The following is a 14,685-nucleotide window of genomic DNA, read 5'->3' on the forward strand; positions in this document are numbered from 1 at the left end:
CCATTAATCTTATTGGAATAGTGTAAGCATAAGGTGATAAGGGCCTGTTTCAGAATATAGCAATATCAGAGAAGGTGGGGGGCATATTTGAGAGATGTTACAAAGGTGAAATTGATAGGTCTTGGCCATAGGTGGGATATGAGAGATGAGAGAGTGGTGCTAAGAGTCAGAAATAACTTCTAGGTCGTGAGCCTGATGGACTAGGAAGGTAGTGGGGGTGATAATGGAGGTTTTTTTGGGGGGAAAGATAATGAGTTCTGTTTTGGACATGTTTAATTTAAGATGTTTATTGGAGGTCTGGTTTAAGATTCCTGGAAGGCAGCTGCAGATGAGAAATTGGAGAACAGCTCACAGTTTCTGGCAAACTAGGTAGATTTGAGAATTATCTGCTCATTATGGTAATTAAATCTGTGACAGCTAATGATATCACTAAGTAGAGGGAGAAGAGAATAAGGCCCAGAACAGAATCCTGAGGGAAACTTAAGTTTAGAAAGAGTGAGATCTAGATGAGGATCAACAAAGAGGTCTGAGAGAGAGTGGTCAGATGGGTAAGAGGAAAACCAGGAGAGTAGTGTCATTGTCCCAAAAACCTAGAGAGAAAAAAAACCTAGAGAAGGGGAAAGGTGACCAATAGTATCAAAGGGGCAGCTAGGTGGTGCAATGAATAAAGAGTGCTGGACCTGGAATCAGGAAGATCCAGAGTTCATAGCCAGCTTCAGACATTTACTAGCTGTATGATCCTGATGGAAGGATCACTTTAACCTTTATTTGCCTCAGTTTCCCTATCTAATGCAGAGATATAATAGTATCTATCTCCCAGTTTGTTGTGAAGATCGAATGAAGTAATAATTGTAAAGCATTGAGCACGGTGTGCAGCACATAATAAGCACTACATAAATGTTACCTGCTATTTATTTATTTAAATAACCCTTGCTGCCTGTCTTAGAATAGATACTGAGTATCCATTCCATGGCAGAAAAGTGGTAAAGACTAAGCAATTGGGGTCAAGTGACTTGCTCAGTGTCTAGGAGGACAGATTTGAATCTAAGATCTCCTGTCTCCAGGATAATCTCTTTATCCACTAAGCCATATAGTTGCCCCTGCTATTATCAATGACTTCAGAGAGGCTAAGGAGAATGAGGACTGAGAAAACTTGAGAGGTAATTGGTAACTTTGGAGAGAAAAATTTCTATGAAATGATAAGGTTGGAAGCCAGATTATAAAGGATTAAAAAGAGCAGGAGGAGAGAATGGAGACATCTATTGAAGATGCCTTTTCAAGGAGTTTAGCTACAAAGAGCGGAAGAGATAAAAGATGATAGCAGGATGGAAGGATCAAGTAAGAGTTTTTTGAGGATGGAAGAAAACTGGGCATGTTTGTAAGCAGTAGTGAAGCAGTCAGTAGACAGAGAAAGACTAAAAATAAGTGAAAGAGTAGAAATGACAGGATGCAGTATGTTGGAAGAGATGAGATGGAATGGGATCACTTGAACAAGTAGCTTTGGTAAGGAGGAAAACCACTTTACCCTATGTCACAAGGGTGAAGGAGGAGAAAGTGGCAGAAGGCATCCAAGTGATAGGTGAAGAAAAGGGGAAAAGAGGGAATTTACAACAAATGGCATCATTTTTTTCCCTACAAAATAATAAGGCAAAAACCTCAGGTGAGGGAGTTGGGGAGAAGGCAGCAGCATGAGAGGTTTGAGGAGGGATGAAAAAAGTTTGGAAGAGCTGCTGTGGAAATTGGGATAATGAGTTGATAAAGTAGGATTGCCTAGCAGCAGTGAGGGCCCAGATGAGTATATATAACATAACTTTGTAGTAGAACCAGTCAGAATGCTTGTGTGATATTTTTTTCTAGCTTTGTCCAGCCATACATGTATAGGAATGAAGGTGGTTGGTGAATCATGAGAGTGATTCAAGGCTGAGGCTTGATAGGGTATAATTGGTGATATGATAAAGGGGCTAGGGGCTTGGGGCTTGGGATTCAAGAAAGATAGTGTAGAACTGAATTGATTCATGAAGAAGTAAAGATGAAGAAAAGAGGAGAGAGGGCTAAGTTCAAGGGAAATGGTCTGGGAGAATACTGAGGAGTCTCCTAGATTTGCAACTTAGGCATTTTCCTATACTGGACTCTTTCTCAATTACCTCACAGCAATTGTCAAACCTGTTTTTTTCTGCCTTCACAGTATCTTTCGTACATATCTTCTTTATTTTCACTTTCACAGCTGCCACCATAGTTCAGGTCCTCATTACCCTTCAAAGTGAGGTATACAAGATTTTAAGAGAAGACTCTTAAAGATCTTAAAGATCTCTAGTGTTGAGAGCTTGCCAAACCCTTTTTTAAAAAATATTTTTTATTAAATTTAATTTTTCAATTTTACATGTAGAAACAACTTTTGACAATTGTTTTCTGATATTTTGTGATTCAGATTCTCTAACTCCTTCCCTCCCTGTGGTAAGTAATTTGAAATAGGTTTATACTAGTGTTTTCATGCAATACATATTTCTATATTCCCCATGTTGTTACTGAAGAAACATATCACATATATAATAAAAAACTCATGAAGGAAATAAAGTGAAAGATGGCATTCTTTAATCTGCAATCAGATTCCAATAGTTCCTTCTTTGGGGTTATCTTGGAACCTTGTTTTGCTAATAATAGTTTAGTCCTCTATAGTTGATCATTGTACAATATTTCAGTAATTGTATACACTGTCCTGGTTCTACTCAGTTCATTTTGCATCACTTCATATAAGTCCAGATTTTTTCTGGACTCATTCTGTTTATCATTTCTTATGGTGCAGTAGTTTTCCATTACAATCATATACTATACTTTTTCAGCTATTCCCCAATTGATGAACATCCCCTCAGTTTCTAATTCTTTGCCACTACAATGTGAAGTCATTATAGTTTCTTCTAGACTTCTGGAACATAAGAGCTGAAGGCCCCTTGGTGATATATGTCCAAATTGTTCATCAAACAATTAAGGAAACTGAAGCCAGAGGTTGTTTGATTTGTCCAAAGTCATAGCTAGCTATCAGTTTTCCCACAACCAAGATCCAGATCTTTTAAGTCCTAGTGCTATTTTGCTGCTTTCTTTATTAGCATCTAATAATAAAGCCTAGTAGAGTAACTAAAAAAGTTGATTGAATAACACTTAACCAGAATGACCAAATATTTCTTTGATCATTTGGCAAGATAATTTCCATTTAATTCTGTGTTCTTCTCTACCAGCCTTCTCTTGCTCTGGGAGTAGTTCCAGAAGTCAGGAATGTATATGCAGGTAGAGACCCGAACTGGCTCCTTTCTCCATCTGAAGAGGTCTCCTGGTATCAGATCCTGGTCTCTTCTTGTAGGTAAGCCTAGTATCCCTAGTCTTGAAATGGAATTACCCTTCTTCTTTTCTCCACCTATTTTCCTTTCTACTACTCATACCTCCCCTCACAAATGGGAAGGAGGAGATGTTTGCTTAGAGCTGTTGCTTCCTGGATATAGCTGGAAGTAGCTTCCATTTGTAAGCATTGTGTGGGGAAGGGACAGAACTAACATTAATCTTCTGGGTGGGTGACTGGAAACAATCAGTCTTAACTAAAGTTTTTCATTTTTTTCGTTTCAGGGATCTTGTCTATTGGCTTGGCAGCTGCATATTACAGTGGAGGTACAATGGCCCTATTGCTGTTTGTTAAAGATTTATTTTTCTTGAGGTTTTAAATTTTCTATCCTCTTGATTTTTCACTGAGATTCTTCTAGTATTTTTATTTTTATCTATGTTGACCTCTTCTGTATCTTTGTTTCCCTAAGGTTGGCTATCATATCATTAACAAGTTTTTTATTGAGCACCTTCTGAGCAGGCTTTCCCAGTTCCTGATTCTTCAACCTTTAGAACTAAAGTTGAACATCAAATTGTGTCAAACTTAAGTAGAAATGTGGACACTAATCTGTATATAAGGATCCGTACAGGCTACAAATTGACTTAGTTTTAAGATGTAATACTGTCTTTGTTTCATTATATTTTTATTTGTTTTCATAAGCATTTCCCATTTTTATTTTAATCCATCTCAGGCCATGCCTCAGATTGTTTTAGGCCTCATCTACCTGTGGGCTGTGTGTTTGTCACCTCTGTTGTACATCATCAAGAATCAGACTAACTTTGTTCACTATACTATATTTTGTTTCTTATTAACAATTGTGTGACATCCATTGGCATGGAACTGTTTAAAGAAGAATTTTAATCCATCCAGGAGGGTTTTAGAGTAAATTTATGTGTTGTAATATCCTTTTCTGCTTCTCTTTGACCCACATTTTTTTAGGACTGGAAACCTAATTTTCTTTTTTTCTGGGAACTGGCCTATGGGTGATATAACTATTTTTGACATGCTTTGAACTTCCCCTATTCTTGGAATTATTCAGATATTTCCACAAGTTGCTTAACACTCAGATTAGACTGTGAGGGCATTTCTGCTCATAAAATCATAAATTCTTAGAGCTAGAAGGGACCTTAGACATCATCTAATTCAAACCATTTAATTCTACAGAGAAAGAAATAAAGCCTACAGAGAGTAATTGACTTGCTCAGTATTATACATTAATAGTACCAGGTTCCATAGAATTGGGCATGTATGAGACTAAATAATTGCAGTTTTTTCTTCTGGTTTTAAGTAATAAGTTTAGTACTTTAGCTTCCAGGATTCTTAGAAATCTTTTACGTTTATCCAGAGCTGGAAAGGAAGTTTCTTAGACCCATACTTTGGTGCCTACTTTATCTCCATTGTACAAAGAGCTTGTCTTGCAGGCCATGTTCTGTGTTGGTTAAGAAAAGGATATTGGGGGGCAGCTCAGTGGATTGAGAGCCAGGCCTAGAGATGGGAGGTCCTAGGTTCAAATCTGGCCTCAGACACTTCCCAGCTGTATGACTCTGGGCAAGTCACTTAACCCCCAGTGACCAGCCCTTACCACTCTTCTGCTTTGGAGCCAATACACAGTATTGACTCCAAGACAGAAAGTAAAGGTTTAAAAAAAAGAAAAAGAAAAAGAAAAAGATATAAGTCTTTAAGATCCACAGAGAATACTTCCTCTTTTCTGTCCCCTCCCCTCCCCTTCTCCACTTTGAGTGTAATTGTTACCACTATTTAGGAAGGTACTATAGTGGTAGCCACCCCATGGAGAGGGTAAGAGGAAACTTCTTTATCTTTCTGGCTTCATTTGCTTTCAGTTCATTGTTGGCTTCTCTTTTATTGCCATTCATAGCTATTTACTCTGAGTATTTGCTTCCTAGATAATCTAGGCTGGAAATTCTTCTATGTCACAGGGTGTCTGTTTGTGGCGGTACAGAACTTAGAGGACTGGGAGGTAAGGATTAATGTAATCAGCGGTGGTTGCTGGAAGAATTGGGAGGCAGCTTGGGGTGGGAAGTTCACTAGGGTGGGAGAAGGGTTCAAGTTTCTCTGTATAGATTAAGGGGAGAGTCATTATTAACTGTGAATATCAAAGAAGATTTCATGAAAGGTACTGTTTGAGTCAGGCTGTGAAAATCTAAATGTACTTTTGCACAGCTTTTGCTCTAAAATAGGTTTCACTAATGATCAGACCGTATGCCCAGAGACATTTCTCCCATGTCTCAAGGATAGGTCTCCCTTTGGCAAATCAGGCCATTTAAATGCTTCCTTAGTCAACTTCTCACCATTAGTCACCATTAGTCAGCTTCTCAGAGTTCTCTTTACTTATGTTAGAGGATGATGCCTGCCTCCTTCCTAAGGGAAGGGTGGAATCAGTACTAAGAGAGAATTAGGATGGGGGCTGAATATTCCCTCCCATATCTTTAAGCAACCTGGAATTCTTGAGAGCTGCAGTTCTATCCTTTTCTTCTCCACTGAAATCCACGTAGCTTTCTGATATTCTGGTGGTTTCTGCAACAAGTATGATTATGATGGCTTTGGGTCTTTTTTCAGTCCCCAAATTGAGAGAATCAGACTTGTAGAAGAATTTGATAAAATATAGGGATTTTGCCTGGGATGGATGGAAGAAAGATATTTTTCAAGTTCTTTTCCTTATTATTCCCCTCTGAGAAATTTGTTTGCTTTGAGGGTGGAGAGTAGCATCTCACACCAGGAAGTTTGCAGTGCAGTTGAAGGATTAGGATGATGGTATGGGACTGGGAACTGTTTGTCATAATCATTAAGTAGTGGGGGGGACAGTTTTGTTTCTTTGCTGGAGGTTTGAATGAAATTAAATGTGTATGCTGAACTTAATGTTCTTTTGCCATTTTTCCAGGAAGCTTTGTTTGACAAGAATACTGGGAAAGTGATCTTGAAAACATTCAACCTCTACAGGAAAATACTGACAGTTTCTAGAGCATGCCATGAACAAGGTAAGGGTTGTAGTGCATTTACTTAATTGAATATTAAAGTAGGATACAAAAGGACCATCTTATTGGTTGGCTAATCAAGAGTTTTCAAATTGATTTTTCATCGAACAAGATGAATAGAAGTTCTTAGGATCATGATTTAGAGTTGAGAAGAACTTAGAAATTCATCTAAGAAATTCATCTAGTATTATTCTATTGTTTTTGAGATGAGGGATCTGTGGCCCCCAGAAGAAGACTGGTCCAGGTCACATAAGGAGTAAGTGGCAGAATGGAGATTCAAATTTAGGTCTTCTGACTCCAAAAATGCTTTTTCTGTGCACCACATGTTCTTAGGTATTATAATTTGGCCTATGGTCTGAAAAATAATTCTTTTGCAGCAGTATGAATTCTTTAAATCCAGTTTGGCCATTATTATCACTTTTTTTTACTTTTAGGAGCAAACTGTAATAGCATTGAAACTGCTTGGATGATATAAATCCTACTGTCAAGAATGAAACTTTTTGAAGATTAAGGAGATTATGAACCCTGCAGTCAGATTTTTTTTCCTGTTCTATAGATACCTTGATGGCTCCCTCTGATGTCATATTAAGTTCATTTTACCTTGTAAAACAAAACTAGTCACATAGACCTCAGGACCTGGAGAACACTTAATAGCATGTTAAAATTTCCTTTTGGAATCCTAATATTTATCAGGAATTTAGAGGCAGGGGGATGAGTGACAGATGATATAGTCCAGTTAGCTTAGTATTTGTCTTCCTTTAACCTATGAATTTAAAGAGTGAATGATGAGGGGCAGTTAGGTAGTTCAGTGTATTGAGAGCCAGGCCCAGGGACAGAAGGTCCTGGGTTCAAATCTGGCCTCAGATGCTGCCTCACTGTGTGATCTTGGGCAAGTCACTTAAGCCCCATTGCTTAGCCCTTACTACTCTTCTGCCTTCTTGGAACCAATACATAGTATTGATTCTAAGATGGAAGGTAAGGGTTAAAAAAAAAAAGAGTGAATAAGAAAGGGGACTTTGTTCTCAAAACTTGCAGTTATCTGATATAAATGAAAGTCTAAGCCTTGCTATAACTCTCCTTTGCCAAGGGTTTGCATAGCTTCTGGTTGTATGTGTCTTTTCAGGTGGTCTTTGTTTTAGAATCCCTTTTTTTGCTAATTCCCCCATGGTAATTGCTCATTTAGGATAACTTCAAGCAGTTTTGTTACATGTAATGTCTTAAATTCACCATCTTTGAACCTTCTTTCCTTCTCTGAACCCATATAGTAAGGCCAAGCTTGGATAATGATGAATAAGGAAAGTGTGTTAGGTCTGTTGAGTATTCTTAGAGGCCTTGTCTAACCCTCTCATTTTACAGATGAGGAAACATTTTAAATAAAAATGTTCTGAAGGCTTATTACTAGCTTTAAAAGCATTTATTAGTAGAGTCTCTCTTTACTAATATATGTTTATTAGTAAAGGTATATATATATACACACATATATATATATATATAGAGAGAGACAGACAAGACAGACAGAGACAGAGAGAGACAGAGAGACAGAGACAGAGACAGAGACATAGGTCTCAGCCTTTCTAACTTTAGGAGTTAATCCTCCATTTAGCTGGCTCAGGCAGCAGCTTGCCAGAGATGACTAGATAAGATAAGGAGAAGAGGGAGAAGCTGCAGAGAACATTTGTTCAAAGGTGGAAGCAAAAAACCCTATTCTCCTTCCCTAATGCCCACAAACACATCCATGTCTCGCTCCTCCCTTCATGGTGACATTTTGCTGGCTCTGGCATGTTGACATTTGGGACACCCACTCTGTGACTCCTGTGTCCTGGCTCTAGGTGCTTGGGATCCAAGTCCCCTAAATAATTACTTCACATGAGTCCCAGAGAGGTTGAGTGACTTCCCAAAGCTTACAGACTTGTAATGTGAACCTACGTCCTCTGACTCCAGACATGATGTTCTCTACCTCTATGGGGAAGCTGAGACAAATGAAACAAATAAAAAGCCTCACTAACTAGTACATATATGATCGGAAATTAGAATCAGATTTTTTCCTTGTGGAAGAATTGGTCAGTTATGATCTATGGTTTATAGGGAGGATTTTGCTTTATGCTATAATACTATTGTTTTCACTCATGTTTGGGAGAGTATGAAGCAGAATTCTTTGAAATACATTGGTCTGTATATTATTTAATAGATTGAGAAAGAAGTTGGTGAATAGTTCCTATTGTTCCTGGGTACTTTCTGATGACTGAGTTTCCTTGAACCACAGAATCTCATCATGGTATTGTTGGAAGCAACTTTAGAGATCAGATAATCCAACATTCTATCAACAATTAAAGAAATGGAAACTCAGGGAGGGAAAATGATTTGCCTAAGGTTTTCTATCCAGCTATTGTTAGAGATGGGCAGTTAGATAGCACAATAGATAGAGTGATAGACCTGGAGTCATGAAGACTCATCTTTCTGAGTTCAAATCTGGCCTCAGACACTTTCTTTGTAACCTTGGGCAAGTCATGTAAAAAAAAAAAATCCGTGTTTGCCTCAGTTTCCTCATCTGTAATATGAACTAGAAAAGGAGTAGCAAACCACTCCAGTATCTTTGCCAAGAAAACCCCAAGTGGAGAGTTGGACATGACCAAATAACAACTACAAAAGTGATAAAGACAGGAATGGAATTCAGTGCTATTTCTTTTGTGTTGAATGAGAAATGTTTACATGGAGTTTATGAATATCTCAATTCAGAGCTCCTCTGTTTTAGGATTAGGAGAGAATCCATGACCTTTATCACTACCATGTGTAGATTGCCATTATCATTCTTTGATTTCTGCTGAGATCTGACATTCTTACATGATCACTAACTGTTCTTCTAATCTTTTCAGTGGTGGTTGGACTGAATGATATTCAGGATGTGAATGTCATAGAGGAGAAAGTTCGATATTTTGGGAAGGGCTATACTGTGGTACTTCGGTTTGCAACGGGTTTTTCCCATCCCCTTACCCAGAGTGCAGTGATGGGTCATCGGAGGTAAGATTTCAGTGTCTCTGGAATAGGGGATAGGGGCAAGTGGTGAACTTCACTCCCACTGCCAGTGATATTATATATGCATCTATGGCAGCTTAGAACTTGTTTTATTTTGGATCCTCTTTCAAGTTACTGACATATGGGTCTTCTTGTCTCTAATTCTGTTTGGGTCATTAGTGCCCACATTCTAGGATCATAGGATTTAGAGATGGAAGGAACTTTAGACATCATTTGGCCCTGCCATCTAATTTTACATATTATCACTAATTAAAGAAGGAAATATAGGAATAGGAGAATAGAGGAAAAATTACTTTTGTGAAGGTCACATAGCAAACAACTGAACCAGGATCTGAATCTAGATTCTTTGATTCCAAATATGAAGCTCTTTTAAATATACCCACTACCTTGTTTGAAATCAAGATTGCTGGTAATATTTAGACTTTCTGGCTGACCTGAAACCTGAGTAATTTTTTATTGTGCTTTGTAATTCATTCCAATGGGTGTACCTTTTGGATCCCACTTGGGATATACTCTACTGAGAAAGGGTAGTGTTAGAATAGCTTTTTTTCCTTGGGGCTTTCCATTAGGTGACTTCTTGTTACTACTTCTTGAGTCCCTGAGGAGTAGAATGGAAACAAGGACAACTATCGCCATTTTACAGACAAGGAAACTGAAGGTCTGGATCAAGTAGACCAAAATTGGCCTCAGCACTATCTGTTTAGACGGTATGAAGACTTTTATTTGGGCAAAGAAAGTGGGAATGATGAAGTGCTTAAGCATCAGCTTTGTATAAGAGCCAAGGGCTTGGCACTGCCTCTGGTAATAGGAACCTGCGTTATGATATATTTTCATGATTAGTGTGGTTACCCAATCAACTCTAAAGCTGTCATCTTCCTATGTGATTTCAAATCCAATAATGCTTTTTATATATTCCTCCTATTCCACCACCCAAAAAAACCTTTGGACTCTTTGGGGCCTTATTTAGGTGGGCAAGAAAGTATTCTGGGTCAGGAGAAATATTGAAGTGACTTCATGATTTCTTTTTCATTGCAAAGCTTTTATTTCCTGATGCAGGTCCTATAACTGATGTGTTGTGTACCTAAAATTGACATAGTGGAATCTTCATTTAATTCTAAACTGTTCTAAAAAAGGAAGAAATCAATGGGTATCAGATTTCCTCTGAAGTTTACTTTCCATTATAACCTTCCTGTCAAATAACCCAGAGTTTAGAAGAAGTTTTTTAATCTGAAAAATTTACCCTCTTAGGAATTCAAAAGAATTCATACATACCCATTTTTGACTGAGTCTGTGTCTTGTCTCCTTTCTTATGTATGGGAAAACTGAAGCACAGTCTAGCAGAGTGACTTGTCCAAAGCTTTGGCATTTTCACCCTCAAAGTTTGCCTGTTTCCTTAGGGTATTATTTGTGTTGGTGTTAAGCCTAAACCCTGAGGGAGCAGATTTGAATGAAAGACAGATGGGTTGTTGGAGGGAGTGAGGATGAAGAGTTTGTTGCTTTTATTTTCCTGGGCTGTTATGTAAAGTATATGTAAAAGATTTGGGATGGTCTTATGTGCATTGGTAACTTGAATTCTTCCTCTTCCTTTTTCTTTCCACTCTTTATCTTAGTGACGTGGAAGTAATTGCCAAGCTTATCACCAACTTTCTGGAGCTGCACCAGCCTGAGAGTCTCAAAGACTTGTCACAGAGCAGTGACACGGAGGCCAGTGATGTGGATGACCCCAGGCACCAGAACTAAGTTTGACAGAGTGGTCTGAGCCACAAGTTAGACTGCCCTATCCTTCTGCAGCCTTTGATACCTCCCTCTCTCCTCTCTTCCCCAGGGCAGTCTGCTTGGCTACATTTGGTTTTTACCTTGATTGCTTGCAGAGAGGCCTGTGTTTTATTTCTGCTTCTCCAATGATGCTCCCAGCTCACCAGATTTGACCTTAAATTATGTGGCAGTTTGCTGAGTTTGCCCCTTGATTCCACTGGGCAATCTTAGGACTGAACTTTCTTCTTCTCATTTGTTGTATAAAGCCACAGAACCTAAAGGGACCTTCGAGACTATCCAATCCTATCACTTTACAGAGGAGGAAACTGAAGCTGAGAGAGAAGGGGTGATTTTCCCAAGGTCACACAACTTAATAAGTGGAAAGCTGGGATGTGAACCACATCATATATAACTCTATTGTTCTTTCCACTATACCACATTGCCTTGTGCCATTCTCTGAGGAGTGGGAGATTAGGCTGATGTGTCTACTCAGCCATTGGTCAGCTTTCCTTACATCCAAGAGAGATCTGGGCAAGAAGACTATTGAGATTTTGTTTCAGAGATGAGAAGGATGAAGAGATACGAAATGAAGGAAGGACTTGAGGAAGATAGGATTGGGGGAGGAATATGAATGTCAACCATTTGGAGTTACTTATGCCAAGCAGTAAATCTTAACCTGTGGATTTGTGGATGGATTTCATGGGACAGATTAATTTAGATGGGGAAGAAAAAATTATATCTCTATTTAAAAAAAAACCCTTACTTGGCATCATAGAACTGATACTGAGTGTCAGTTCCAAGGCAGAAGAGTAGTAAGGGCTAGGCAACTGGGACACACAGTTGCTCAGGGTCACCCAGCTGGGAAGTGTCTGAGCCCGGGTTTTGAACCTAGGACCTTTTGTCTCTAGGCCTGGCTCTTAATCCACTGAGCTAGCCCAGCTGCCCCTACTTTAGGTTGCAGTTTCTTTAGCAGATGTAGTTTTTACAGGGTGGGGTTGCTAGCCCCACGCCTAACCCTCCTCCTTTTTCATCCGGGCTAGGGACCGTCCTTGGCCCAGGAGTGGTAAGGGTGGGCAATAGGGGTCAAGTGACTTGCCCAAGGTCACACAGCTGGAAGTGTCCGAGGCCGGACTTGAACCTAGGACCTCCAGTCTCTAGGCCTGGCTCTCAATCCACTGAGCCACCCAGCTGCCCCTGGTTTTGCCGACCATAAATTCTGAAGTTGGAGATTTCAAGTATCCATTCTTCAAGGTTTCAGAATCATAGGGCTTAAGAAATGAGTTTTTAGCCAAAGAAAAATACCTTCCTTTTACTATCAGTCCAGAGAGAACTCATCTCAGGTTCTAGAATTGGTTCCCTGAATTACCTTTCTTTTCACTTTCATCATTTCTAATAAGCTATTTTAGGAAACTTGGGTATGACAGAGAACTTTCTGGCCAGTGGGCCCAAGCCCAGAAGAACTGGATGAACTGTAGGCCATGAGATTGGCTCTTGGAAATGGGGCTGGAAAGTTCAATCTCTGAACTGGCTTATACTCAGGCTCACTGAAACCTGGCCTCTTTTCTTTCTTGCCTATTGTGATGCCTTGCATGGCTGTGTTGTCTCTAACTTGGCTTGGCTCAGAAGAATTGGGCCATCTGCCCTGTAGGTACTTTGGCTGAGTTTTTTTCTTCAGAAAGGGGCATGTGTGTTTCTGTGTCAGCACAGATTGATCCAGGACAGGCTATGTACTGTGTAGCATAAACTGGCTTCACTGTTTATATAGCAGCCTAGATTACCTTTCAACTAATGAGATTCTCTCTCTTTTTTTTTTTTTTCTTGGAGAATGAAGAAGGCTGAATTGTAGTACAAATGAAAGCCTACGAAGATAAGCATGTAAAGAAATTTGGTATTTCTGTTGGCCTTTCAAATCTTAGCATCTTCATAGCCCTGTGACTCAATGGCAATCAATTCCCAGAAAACAGATATGGTGAAGAGTTTGGAAGTCATCAGACTCCTTTAAGGGAACTCTGAAGACTTGACAGGATGTTGCTTTAACATAATTGTTTTAGTTTACTATCCACCCCTGCTCGAATCGTATTATTTTATATGTGAGGATTAGTATTTTGCCAGCTGCCTATGTTTAAACAATCAGCTGCTAACTTGAAACCTCATTCGGTGGGTAGGCTCACTGCCCATTTCATTCTGAATATCCATAGTAGGTATTATAGTATGTGGCAGGGATTAGCCTCTAGGACGAAGAAAAGGCACTGGGTGCATTACTGCATGTGGGATGAAGTATCTACTATTCCCCTAAAGTGAAAGATGAGTTATGTGGATTGAGCAACAAGTTTGGATGGATGCCTATCTATCTATCTATCTATCTATCTATCTATCTATCTATCTATCTATCTATCTATCTATCTATCTACATAATACACATATATATGTATATGTACATATATATACATATATTCACATAAAGAAGTCATTACTTATTTAAGATTGGACTGTTACATTCTGTGGCCACAGTGAACCAGCGATTTTATATCTTTTTATGTTTCCTGGTCATAAGGTACATTGAGAGGATGGATTTCTGGGCACAATTACTGGTAAAATGGCTGATGTGGAAATGAATTAGTCTTTTGATAGTTGGACAGCAGTTTACATTTTACTTGTCAATCTTGATGAATAAGTGAAATCCAAAAAATACTTTGAAAGCTTTTTTTTTAGTCATTTAATTCATATCAATGAGCTTTTTTGCCCCAGTGCCCTGCATGTACCCATGTCAAATGGCTCTTTTCCATCTGTCTTTAGGCTACCTTGGTAATGGACAATGGCAGGTAGATAAGAGAGAAAGGTAAAGAGCTTTTTTCACCTATAAGCTGGATAATTAGTCCCTAAACAATTAAAGACTTGAGAATAACTTCTTTCCTATGTGGATCCCTTGTTTAATTAAATGCCACGGGGTCTGTCATTATATATATTTCAGTCAACTTGATCCTGTCTTTGGCTCTATGACTTATTCTTTCATTGATTTATCTAGAAATATACAGAATTGTGGTGGTTCACTTCTATCCCAGAAGCTCTCATGGAACGTTCTTGTTTGTCCATTGCTAAAAGATGATTATTTTGGGCTTGATTTACTTTTAGAATACATTTCTTGAATAATGAAGTTATCCCAGAAACTTGATGTTTCTTAAGGCCTGTGGAAAACTCACAGGAATTACCTCACACTTCCTCAGGACCCCCTGCCCTTAGGCCACCTCCCTCCCTCTGGAGAGGGTGGAAGATGGGCTTCTGGGTGCTCTGTCCAGAACCTCCATCATTTAAGGAGGGCACTCAGGGAATTTTCCTCATCATTCCCCACCTGTCTACTTTCCTGGACTTCATCATCTCCAGAAACTTATCAGCAAGATGAAATCAACCCAGAAACTCACACTTCCTCAGATATTTCTCATCCCAGCTGCTTGATGTCATCGTGCCAGGCTGTTCCTTACCTTCTGCTTCATCTTCTTCTATTAGAATGTGAGCTCCTTGAGGGCAGGGACAACC

At 39.1% G+C, this 14,685-nt stretch overlaps 1 protein-coding gene across 2 annotated transcripts; it reads left to right on the forward strand.

Moving 5' to 3' along the window:
* The first annotated feature begins 3,270 nt into the window (after window positions 1-3,270).
* On the forward strand, window positions 3,271-11,290 carry LOC123245296 (cytochrome b-245 chaperone 1). Of its 2 annotated transcripts, XM_044674130.1 has the most exons (6): window positions 3,271-3,355; window positions 3,616-3,657; window positions 5,275-5,348; window positions 6,270-6,366; window positions 9,237-9,381; window positions 11,007-11,290. In XM_044674130.1, exons 1-6 carry the CDS (start codon window positions 3,271-3,273, stop codon window positions 11,134-11,136), a joined length of 573 nt encoding a protein of 190 aa, XP_044530065.1. In that variant the 3' UTR covers window positions 11,137-11,290. The 2 variants fall into 2 exon arrangements, with proteins under 2 accessions (XP_044530065.1, XP_044530066.1); XM_044674131.1 differs by lacking the exon at window positions 3,616-3,657.
* The last annotated feature ends 3,395 nt before the right edge of the window (window positions 11,291-14,685 follow it).

This window comes from Gracilinanus agilis, chromosome 4 (assembly GCF_016433145.1).
Source record: "Gracilinanus agilis isolate LMUSP501 chromosome 4, AgileGrace, whole genome shotgun sequence".
Classification (NCBI taxonomy): Eukaryota; Metazoa; Chordata; class Mammalia; order Didelphimorphia; family Didelphidae; genus Gracilinanus; species Gracilinanus agilis.